At 43.6% G+C, this 11,774-nt stretch overlaps 2 protein-coding genes across 4 annotated transcripts; both read right to left on the bottom strand.

Moving 5' to 3' along the window:
- Positions 1 to 2,552: 2,552 nt before the first annotated feature.
- On the bottom strand, positions 2,553 to 6,338 carry LOC118771041 (tripartite motif-containing protein 16-like). Of its 3 annotated transcripts, none has more exons than XM_036518890.1 (6): positions 5,713 to 6,338; positions 5,239 to 5,334; positions 4,717 to 4,997; positions 4,444 to 4,556; positions 4,150 to 4,209; positions 2,553 to 3,267 (listed from the first exon to the last, which is right to left on the bottom strand). In XM_036518890.1, the coding sequence occupies exons 1-6, from the start codon at positions 6,301 to 6,303 to the stop codon at positions 2,735 to 2,737; spliced, it is 1,674 nt and encodes a 557-aa protein (XP_036374783.1). In that variant the 5' UTR covers positions 6,304 to 6,338; the 3' UTR covers positions 2,553 to 2,734. The 3 variants fall into 3 exon arrangements, with proteins under 3 accessions (XP_036374783.1, XP_036374784.1, XP_036374782.1); XM_036518891.1 differs by having other exon boundaries at positions 4,150 to 4,200; XM_036518889.1 differs by having other exon boundaries at positions 4,444 to 4,603; positions 4,764 to 4,997.
- A 403-nt stretch (positions 6,339 to 6,741) lies between these two features.
- Positions 6,742 to 10,277, bottom strand: LOC118771098 (tripartite motif-containing protein 16-like). The gene is made up of 6 exons (XM_036518978.1): positions 9,663 to 10,277; positions 9,267 to 9,362; positions 8,808 to 9,041; positions 8,189 to 8,348; positions 8,018 to 8,077; positions 6,742 to 7,268 (listed from the first exon to the last, which is right to left on the bottom strand). The coding sequence occupies exons 1-6, from the start codon at positions 10,251 to 10,253 to the stop codon at positions 6,742 to 6,744; spliced, it is 1,668 nt and encodes a 555-aa protein (XP_036374871.1). The 5' UTR covers positions 10,254 to 10,277.
- Between the last annotated feature and the right edge of the window lie 1,497 nt (positions 10,278 to 11,774).

Here is an 11,774-nt window from a genome sequence, read left to right as displayed (position 1 = left end):
CAGGTTTTCCTCCAAATGCGGAGGCCAGCAGCCCCTGTGTGGGTTTAGGCGTGCAGTGCTGGCCCTCTGCAGAGACCTCAGGGCCTGAGCCCACATGGCATTTCTTCAGGACGCTGTGGGAAGAGGCAGCAGGGATTCAGTATATTTTAATTTCATGCTCAACCCGTTCAGCTCAAACACTCTCACACACTCACGGACTCTCACCAACATGCTTCTGTAACCACTCATGAACTCACTCATTGATTTTGTGTGTGTGTGTGTGAGCCTGCATGAAAAATTTTGTCTGATAGAAGAGTTATCACAGATGATAGTAACTCTATGTGTTTGCATGAATCAGCAGAATTAATAAGATGTAACATCATGGTTACAGAAATTAGATGCTGCTGCAAATCAGATCCAGGGCAGAGGTGTACTACACCCTGAGAGATGATAATCTACAGCCACATTTTAAAAATGATCACTCCACATCTCTGCTCCCTCAGAGAAAAGAACATTTTGAATCCTGTGGAAGGGTCTGAGGCTTCAAAATGCTTCAGAATTAAATCATTTACTGGTGAGTTAGATGTGCTACTTTCATTATTTCTACTGTGTACACGTATGATCAGACTATATGTTTGCTTCTTGAACCAACTACATACAGACAGTTAAATCACCAGTTCAAACTCAGACCACTGGTCAGTAGTTTATGTCTCAAATAACAGTGAGTTAGAGCTCCTTCAAACATATGCATTCCATCCAGCTTTTCAGTTCATGGAAATACTCTACTTGCATTTTTATTATTTCATAAATACCACTGGTTTATGAGAATGTTTCCTGATGTTTCAGATTCAGGGGAACCTAAAAAGCCAGGTTTTACTTGCAGACAGGATGGAGGGCTGTGTGTAACACAGTGACGACTGAGTCTCACCAAGTCAGCGAAGTGGTTCAGTCCCATTGACCAAGTCTCCAATCCCTGGTCATATTTCTTGTTGTGTTCTATCACCATGGCCCGGGTGGCCAGCCATATTTTCTTCCTTTCTGCCTCTTCTTCAGGTGTTGCATACGATTTTTCTAACAGGGCAAAGACAGACAGAAAAATGATCAAAGCCGTGATTTTATTGTGGCTGTTCTCTGGCTTTGACGCCAGTTAGAAAGTGTGTTAAGTGAGTCTTGTTGTGACTCTGCTGCCACATGGTGGCTCGTTTCTGCCACTGCAGGTTTTTCAAGTCACTGTAACAACATCTGTTGCTCACGGTTAGAAGAGTCACTGCTGGTGGAGACACGCCCAGCGAAGATAAACTCAGCTGTGAAGATCTTCAGCAGACACGCACAAGTAGCAGTAGTAGCAGTAGCAGTAGCAGTAGTAGCAGTAGTAGTAGTAATAGTAAATCAGCATTTTTTCCAAAGAGTGAAAAGTGTTATTGGCAGCAATAAATGGTTAGCTTCACAACCACAGCTCGATTCACCATAAACACAGAAATATCACCTATTGATATTCCACTGTGTATGATATCTGCATGCATTTAAGGGGTACAGAAATGTTGTCCTGTGCTTGTCCTGAACTGATGACCCAGTTTTAGGTTGGTTCATCATCCGAATCATAATCCTCCTCTGTGTTACTGTATTTCACTTTACGCAATAACGAATGATTCACACATGAGCTGCTGCTCCAGTGTTACCATATTTTGTCTTCCAGTCTTCAAACTCTTTGTCCACGTCCATTTCTGACTAAAGACAGACAGGTCACATTCTTATAACCAAATGGCAAACAGGTCACATAGTCACAAATAAAAGAAAGAAAGCCTCCCATCTGCACACAGAAACACTGAGAGCAAACATCAAAACAGCAGCACCAAAATCAGCACTAAAAGAACTAAATTGTCGTGTGTGTGTGTGTGTGTGTGTGTGTGTGTGCTCAGCCTCAGTGTATAGATTTCCTCTTGCTTGTGCTTTTGTATAGCTGGAATTGTAAAATTCTGAGTAAACTACATGGGTCTATTGTTAATCTGTATGTGTATTACCTAGATATGCATAGACTTCCTTTATCCCAGACCCATGGCTTCTAACCAGTCAGACAGCTCAGTTATTTAAGGTTTTGTTCAGTTATTAGCATTCTTGGTTGACTATTGTTTATGTAAACGGTTTGTAAGGTAACTTACAGGAAAGAGAGGCAGAAGCTTCAATTCTCCTGAACAGTGCGTGTGTGTATGTGTGAGAGAGAGAGACTTCCTGGTTCAGAGCTGCAGGGGTGTGGTTTTGAACTGAGGCCAGACTGTGGAGAGCAGGCTAAGCAGAGAGAGGATTATTTCCCAAAATCCCTCACTCTGTAGTACTGCTGTGTCAGTATCAAGCTCAACAATGGACATCACACACAAAATGAACAACAAAAATGTTTCTTTTGGGTTTTATTGAATTATAGGTGACATATGGACATTCATTACATGAACTAGAATTAACATTTTACTGTGTATATTTACATGATCAAATGCGTTTAACTGTAATTAAAAATGACAATAATATTTTGTTCAATAATAATTTTTAAAAATATATTCAAAGCAATAATATTTTGGCAGTATCTGCATATGAGAATATCCACATGGTTGAGCATGGAGGTTGTGGCTGGAACGTTACACACACCGCTGTTGCGCGGGCATCCTCTCTCTGAGAGTCACTTCCTCATGTCTGATATGTCCTGCTGTTACAGCATGTGGAATAACACATTTATTTATTTTAACATTTATTTTAACACTGTCTCCTATTTACTGTGGCACAGTTTAACTTTTGACCCTGTAGAATATAACCAAAACCCAGGATAGAGGGGCTGAGTGAATGTGGTGTGGACTCTGTGGAGGAGGGTCATTGTGTCAGAGACGCTGTAGAAGGACAGAGTTCCTGCCCTGTGATCCAGGTACACTCCTATTCTGGATGAGAGGGGACCAGGGGTTTCAGTGCCCTTACTTTTATGCCAGAGAGAGTACTGTGAAGCAGAGCAGCGTAAACTCCACGACTTGTCATTGTATCCAAGCTTGCAGTCATCACTTCCTCCTTTTCTTTTGATCTCTTTATATGAGACTGCAGCACAAACCCCCTTATCCCCACTCCACTCAGCCTCCCAGTAACAGCGACCAGACAGACCCTCTCTGCACAGCACCTGCCACCGCTCCTCAAATCTGTCTGGATGATCAGGATATGGCTGTTCCACTGCCCCCTGTGTCACTGCTCTGTTCCCCTCGGACAGACGGAGGCATCTATGTGCTGTGCTTGGGTCCAGTGTGAGCTGGCAGGAATCTAACAGTGGAGAATAACTGCAGTTACTAGAGACACCAGCAGAGGGCAGAGTATCATTTTCCTCTCTGAAGTGACATTACACAAAATTCCCGCTGAACGTTTTATTTATTTGTTACTTTCATTCTGCTATGAGCCAGAACTCCTTTAACAATGACGATTCAGACCACATGTTAACCGGCACTGTGGTGCCTCCACACACCGGCGTTTATTTCCATTGACTCACATGTGCTCAGCTGTTCATACAATCTTACACTGTGTAGAAGTGCCCAGTGTCTCACCTGCATTTTTCTTTGGTCTTGGGACTGACACTGAAGAAGGCAGCATTTTTAATCTATAGTGAGCTTATTTTGTATTCCAGTCATGTTCACCACCATCCGAGAACTTTCTGTTTAACAGCAGAATGCTTCCCTCAAAATATGTGACAGACTCGGTTGTTTGGTGATTCGTGGTAAATAAGAGATGCACTGTATAAAAATTTCTTTCTTTTTTTTATGCGGCTATAGACTGTATTGAGTACCATATTCCATTTTATAAATAAGCCCAAACAGATTCTTATAAGTTGATTTGTTGACTCATACATTGAGTTTTTATGCAGCATTAGGGTAGGAATAATTCTTCCCCATGTTTTTTTTATCACTACAAGCAGTTAATTCTTCAGTAACTCTTCCTCATTTGAAATGAATTTCAATATAATCAAAGCACTAAGGCTGCATTTGATGTAGGTGTTCTTATATTTGTCTTGGAGTCCGATGAGGATCATGCCACCAGCCGAGGTTGTTTTTGTATGTGTGTATGCGTGTCTTTCTGTGTCTGGCTGCGTCACTTTAGCGGGCTGTTGACTGTGCAGAAAGGGCCAGAGGGTTAAAGAGGAAACAGACTCACACTGCAAGAACTCCGCTCTGGTCCGGGGCTCAGGGGGCAGGACATGACAGACTCCCTTCACTGCGAAGACACGACAGAGAGAAAAACATTCAGCTCTGTCCCCTGTGGGAGGGACAGAAAGACTACAGACTGCCTCACTATTAACCTGAATTAAATTTGTTTCATATGATTTCTTCCATCTTATTAGCATCTGCATGAAAGCCTGTTCTAGAGATCATGACTACCTGCATACAAGTTGTAAAATATTAAGATATGTCACCAATCTGCATATAATGACTTATATGTCCCACCTACCTGTTCCAGAGATCTTTGATAATTTCTCCTTGCAGACATCCTCCAGCTGCTCTTTCAGTTCAGAGACAGATTTCTTCACAACCCCAAAAGAGACGTCCGGATCGAGAGTGATGCTAGGTAAGGTTTCTCTTACTGGAGGGACACAGAGAGACTGACAGCTCTACAAAGACAGAGAAACAGGTTTTAAGGACACTTTAGTGATAAGAATGCATTTTCACTAGACTATGTACATGTGATATAGGTTGATTTTTTTTTTATTTTGATTCCACGTACCCGGTGAAGTGTTCCACTGCAGATTGTCTGAGAGACGGTGGTCTTACCTGGAGGAAATGGATGTGATCCTCTGTGTGTGAAAGCTGCTCCAGCTCAGCATCTCTCCTCCTCAGCTCAGCAATCTCCTGCTCCTGTCGCTTAATGACTCCTTCAGCCTTACTCACTGCAGCCTTCTCCTGATCTCTGATCAGCTCTTTCACCTCAGAGCGCCTTCTCTCAATGGAGCGGATCAGCTCAGTAAAGATCCTCTCACTGTCCTCCACTGCTGCCTGTGCAGAGCGCTGTTAGGAGACACAGAGAGAGGAGGGCTGTACATTTTAACGAGGCCTTTCACTCAGCTCTTACTGGGGCCCCAGACAGCCTGTTTCCCACAGTGTGTCTCAGTGCGATTGAGCCCCACAGGGCTGGAAAGTGGCCCAACACTGAGCCCCTTCACTGGATGACTGGGGGAGAGCCCTGACTGAGCCCTGAAATGGCTCTTCCAGTAGCCAGCTGTTGTCTTCTCCTCTGGTCAGTACCCACCGTGAGTGACTCTACAGCCTGTCTCAGATCCTGCAGCTCCTTCTCTCTCTCCTGGATTCTCTGCTGGAATTTCCTCTGTGTCTCCCTCAGCTGCTTCTGTGGAAAACATTGTTATATTTCAGTTAAGACGCTATCCCAGTTGCTTCTGTTCATAATATTGATGTATTTTTGTTAAGATATTAGCCTCTGATGATCATAAATTCTGTGCAATTCAAATGCATGAGTACATGAATTTGCAAAGGAAATATGTGAATGTCACATCCCATTTCAGAATTTACTGTGAAAAATATGATTTTGAAATTAATTGGGTCATACTTGATCAGCATGAAGTCAACATTGATCCGTTTGGTAAACAGATAGTAAAATCAAAAACATTTGGACAGTAACCTCAAATAGATCACAGACTGGAGTCTCCACTTCTCTTTCCAGTGTATCCTGTCCCAAAAGCAAAAAGCAGAGCATTTCTGGTCTTACCTGTTTCTCAGTCCTTTCTGCTGCAGCTGAGACTGTATCATGGCCTCTGTGTTCATCCATCACACACAACAGACAGATACACTGCTGATCAGAACGGCAGTAAACCTCCAGCAGTTTGTCATGATGAGAGCAGATCTTCTCCTGCAGATTTTCTGTGGCTTTTACCAGTTTATGTTTCTTGAATGTAGGACATTCGTAGTGAGGCTGTAGATGAGTTTCACAGTAAGAGGCCAAACAAACAAGACAGGACTTGTCAGCTTTGTGCTTTCTCCCAGTGCAGAAATCACACGCCACGTCTCCAGGTCCAGCGTAACAGTGAGCAGGAGGAGCGGCTTTGAATCCAGTCTTCTTCAGTTTCTCCACCACTTCAGCCAGCATGGTGTTTCTTCTTAAAACAGGCCTTGGGGTGAAGGTGTCTCTGCACTGGGGACAGCTGTAGACACCAGTATGATTATTCTGATCCCAGTAGCCCTTAATACAGCCCATGCAGTAACTGTGTCCACAGGGAATAGCCACCGGATCCTTCAGTAGATCCAGACAGATTGAACAGCTGAACTGGTCCTGATCCACTGAGATACTAGCTGCTGCCATTTTACTGCACACACAGTCTGAGAGAGAATGATAGATATGTTCTGTGTGTGTGTGAGTGACAGGGACTTCCTGGTTCCACCTGTACCTGCAGGAGGTGTGGTTTTGGATTGAAGCCAGGCTGAGAAGAACAGAGTTTAGCTAACAAATATCTCCCACAATTCCTTACTCTGTAGTTCTGCTGTGTAAATATCTCCAGCATTCCAACAATTCAATCTTCAGCACTGCTGTGTAAAACTTGAACACTCACCCATGTTGCTCACATTTTGAAGTTTATTGAATGATAATTGACATGGAAATCACTTTAATATGAAAATGTTAACATGTTTTATGCTCTTTAAATGATCAAATACAGATTAAAGGAAATAAGAAATTGCCCAATGAATTCAGTATGTTTCATGGCTTTTATTTTATCTAAAATCATATTTACTGAAATCATATTTACTTTGACAGTTTAACTTCTGAGTGTGCATAACCAAGCCAAAACCCAGGGTAGAGGGGCTGGATGAATGTGGTGTGGACTCGGTGGAGGAGGGTCATTGTGTCAGAGACGCTGTAGAAGGACAGAGTTCCTGCCCTGTGATCCAGGTACACTCCTATTCTGCAGGATGGGGGGACGGGGATTTCAGTCCTATTGTTGTTGTGCCAGAAATTGCAAGTATAAGAAATGCAGTCCAATCTCCAGGACTTGTTATTGTTTCCAAAGCCACAGTCAATACGTTCTCCTTTCCTGCTGATCTCTTTATATGAGACTGCTATAGAAGCACCATTAACCCCACTCCACTCAGCCTCCCAGTAGCAGCGTCCAGACAGACCTTCTCTGCACAGCACCTGCCACCGCTCCTCAAATCTCTCTGGATGATCAGGATATGGCTGCTTCACTGTCCCACATGTCACTGCTCTGTTCCCCTCGGACAGACAGAGGAATGTATGTGCTGTGCTTGGGTCCAGTGTGAGCTGGCAGGAATCTGATGGAGTAGAATAACTGCAGTTACTAGAGACACCAGCAGAGGGCAGATTCTAATGTTCATTCAGTGGCTCTTATGAATGGTCCTTGCATTAAACGCATATTTGAGATTTTATTAATTCATTGTCAGTGCAAATGATCTAACTCTTCTATGGGACAGAACTCCTTCCGAAGGGCACATTGTTTAAGAGCTGAAGGCCGTAATAACTCAGAGCAGCTTAAGCTCCGTCTGTAGCAGAATGCAGCAGGATTCAAACGGCAGGGATTTTCACTCTGTCCAACCCGCCGAGCCCACAGTAATGACAGAGGAAAGAGCCCCTCAGTCTCCTCTAAGTGAAACAGGGTTAGGGTCTGGTGAAGCTCTGACTGCCTAAAGATCAGACCCAGCCTACAGAGAGTATTCTGGTATTTATTCATGAGGGACTTCAGCCATTTTAAGATTCTGCCTTTCAGTGGAGGTGCAGCTGCCTCTGTTTCAGATTGCAGTTTGCACATTTCAAGGCCTGAGCACTGCCCAACAAAGTGCTTCGTATCTCTACACTACAGGTGTAAAATGTGATATATTTCACATATATTTCACATTTCAACATGTTGAATCATATTAGCATTCCATAAAAATATATTGTGCCCCAAGGTTTGTTACTCATCCATTTCCATATAAAAGGTGTTATATCTGTATATCTGGGTGTGTCACTGCAGTGAGTGAATTCATTATGTTAAAGTACAGAGACTCAGTGTAAACAGACTCACAGCGTAAGAACTCTGCTCTGCTCTTGGGTTCTGGAGGCTGTAGTAGATCCACCTGATTGACTGTGGAGAGACGGGAGAAGGGCAGAGAGAAGATGAACATTTCAATCCCACTGCTGCTCTGCCCTCTCCACCGTCTGAGGGTGAAGAGCATCTCTCTCTGACCGCAGTCACCTGTTTCTGAGATCTTCAGTATCTCCTCCTTGCAGACGTCCTCCAGCCGCTCTTTCAGCTCAGAGACAGATTTCTGCACAAACCCTAAAGAGACGTCCGGACCGACAGTGATGCTGGGTAAGTCTCCACATCCAGGAGGGACACAGAGAGACTGATAGCTCTGCAGAGAGAGAGAGAGATGTGGTCATGTTATTGATAAACAAATGTTCTTTATTATATTTTCTCAAAACAATCAATAATCAGGGAGAGACGAAGAAATGAGTGAACTCTGAAATTTTGTATCACAGTGAAAAGGAGTTACTGTAATCTCTGCTGCTACAGGACTGAAGGCTGTGCAGTGCATCTTGTTTGAGATTTTACTCTGCGAACACCAAGTCCAGCTCCATTTAGAGTGCACATACAGACAATACAGCTGCTAAAGCTGGAAAGGAAGTTTCACTTTTTACATTAATATTGTCTTTAACAGGTGCTCCACACTGTACTCTCAAACTGACTGTATCACTCCTGCATAAGATTCACCTCTTTAAGTCTGTACCTATGGGGGGAGTAACACCTGAGAAGCTTTTCCTGAGGAATTGTTCCACTATAGCACAGATTGTCAGAGAGACAGTGATGTTACCTGGAGGAAATGGATGTGATCCTCTGTGTGTGAAAGCTGCTCCAGCTCAGCATATCTCCTCCTCAGCTCAGCAATCTCCTGCTCCAGTCGCTCCATGACTCCTTCAGCCTGACTCACTGCAGCCTTCTCCTGATCTCTGATCAGCTCTGTCACCTCAGAGCGCCTTCTCTCAATGGAGCGGATCAGCTCAGTAAAGATCCTCTCACTGTCCTCCACTGCTGCCTGTGCAGAGCGCTGTTAAGAGACACAGAGAGAGGAGGGCTTTACATTTTAACGAGGCCTTTCACTCAGCTCTTACTGGGACCCAGACAGCCTGTTTCCCACAGTGTGGATCAGTGGGATTGAGCCCCACAGGGCTAGAAGTGTCCCTCACTGGATGACTGGAGGAGAGCCCTGACTGAGCCCTGAAATGGCTCTTCCAGCAGCCAGCTGTTGTCTTCTCCTCTGGTCAGTACCCACCGTGAGTGACTCCACAGCCTGTCTCAGATCCTGCAGCTCCTTCTCTCTCTCCTGGATTCTCTGCTGGGTTTTCCTCTGTGTCGCCCCCAGCTCCTTCTGGGAACCACATTGTTATGCTTCAGTTAGGATACTATCCACTTACAAACACACCTTTTTTCAAATCCAAATGCACATTCATTCTGAATGGAAATGTTTAACTTGTTTCCACTGGATGAAGTGAACTGAAAAATATGATTGTGAATATAAATGTTTTTAATAGATAATTGTGAATTCAGCATTGATCTTGTTGTCAGATGATTCAACAGTAATCTTTAACAGTTCAGACAGTTCAGACTGGAGTCCCCTTCACAGTACAGCCTCTCTCAGAAGGTTAATGTAGAGAGTTCCAGCTCTTACCTGTTTCTCAGTCCTTTCTGCTGCAGCTGAGACTGTATCATGGCCTCTGTGTTCATCCATCACACACAGCAGACAGACACACTGCTGATCATTGCGGCAGTAAACCTCCAGCAGTCTGTTGTGATTAGAGCACATGTTCTCCTGTAGTTTCTCTGTGGCTTTTACCAGCTTGTGCATCTTAAACGCAGGAGATTTATAATGAGGCTGAAGGTGAGTTTCACAGTAAGACACCAAGCACATCAGACAGGACTTGACAGCTTTGCGCTTTCTCCCAGTGCAGACATCACACGCCACGTCTCCAGGTCCAGCGTAACAGTGAGCAGGAGGAGCAGCTTGGAGTCCTGTCGTCTTCAGCTTCTCCACCACTTCAGCCAGCATGGTGTTTCTGCCCAGAATAGGCCTTGGGTCGAAGGTCTGTCTGCACTGGGGACAGCTGTAGACACCAGTTTGATCATCCTGATCCCAGCAGCCCTTAATACAGTCCATACAGTAACTGTGTCCGCAGGGAATTGTCACCGGATCCTTCAGTAGATCCAGACAGATTGGACAGCTGAACTGCTCCCGATCCAGTAGATCTCCTGCTGCTGCCATTTTACTGCGCACACAGTCCGAGAGAGAGAGAGACAGAGTTCAGTTTCATTTCTGTAGAACTGCGTAAGTTTGTGAGTGAGAGAGAGGGAGAGACTTCCTGGTTCAGAGCTGCAGGAGGTGTGGTTTTGGTCTGAAGCCAGGCTGTGGAGAGCAGGCTGAGCAGAGAGTGGAGTTTTTCAACCATGAAGAGCAGTATAATTATCTCCCACTCTCCCTCAAACTATGTATTGCTTACCTTTGAGCTTTAAATATGAAGTGAATTTCCTACAAACAAGCACAGTTTTGTTTGTGGACGTGCTTTTAAAGAGAAAGATTTCAGTTTTATTCATTGGCTTTAACAGTTGAAATGCATCCATCCTCAGGGAACTGCCATTTGAGACTCAATCACATAATAACATAAGAACATATGATGACGAGAACAGGCCATTCGGCCCAACTAAGCTTGCCATTTCTTAATTAAAGAGTATCCAAAACTGCATCAAGTCTAGAACACAGCAAGGGTCTCTGCCTCAACTACATGACCTGGCAACCTATTCCATGTATTGATAACTCTTTGTGTAAAATAATATTTCCTTATATCAGTGTGGAACTTACTCTTAACTAGTTTCCATTTATGTCCTTTTGTTTTACAGACTGAACTCACCCTAAAGAATCTATTATAGTTAACCTTATTGATTCCTTTTATAAATTTAAATATCTCAAATAAATCACCCCTCAGCCTCCTCTTGCTTAGTCTAAATAGCTTAAGTAACTTGAGTCTTTCCTTGTAGCTTTTATATTTCATGCCAGGAACTAATTTAGTTGCCCTTCTTTGAACCTTTTCTAGAGCTTCGATATCTTTTTTATAGTGCGGTGCCCAGAACTGCACACAGCATTCCAGGTGCGGTCTGACTAAGGCATTGTATAATTTCAATATAACCTCTTTAGATTTATACTCAATACTTTTGGCTATATATCCCAGCATCCTGTTGGCCTTTTTTACTGCTACAGCACACTGCCTAGATCCTGTTAAGCTTGGGTCAACTATTACTCCCAAGTTTTTTCTCCCTTTTCAAATTGAGCACATTCTAGTTTTTTTCCACCCATGAAGTAGTCTTGCCTAGGGTTCTTATTTCCCACATGCAAGACTTTACATTTATCTAAATTGCATGTCATCTGCCAGGTATCTGCCCACTTTTGGATGCTGTTTAGGTCTTCCTGTATTACCTTGGTTGATTCTATACTGTTGGCTAGACCCCCTAGTTTTGTGTCATCTGCAAATTTTACTATTTTACTACTAACCTCTGCATCAAGATCATTTATGTATATAAGAAATAGCAAAGCCCCCAACACCGATCCCTGCGGGACTCCACTTCGTACAGGACCCTGCTCTGATACAATCCTCCCACAGTTACAGTCTGCTTTCTATTAGACGACCAACTTCGAACCCACTCAGTGATAGCTCCTGTGAAATCAGACAGAATGAATGAGGTAAAGGGTACGTTCTGAGGTTATTAATGCAATATTCCCTCATGAGTTCCA

The sequence above is a fragment of the Megalops cyprinoides genome, chromosome 24 (genome assembly GCF_013368585.1).
Source record: "Megalops cyprinoides isolate fMegCyp1 chromosome 24, fMegCyp1.pri, whole genome shotgun sequence".
Classification (NCBI taxonomy): domain Eukaryota; kingdom Metazoa; phylum Chordata; class Actinopteri; order Elopiformes; family Megalopidae; genus Megalops; species Megalops cyprinoides.
The sequence above is the reverse complement of the archived record's forward strand: the minus strand, read 5'-3'. Positions and strand labels throughout refer to the sequence as shown.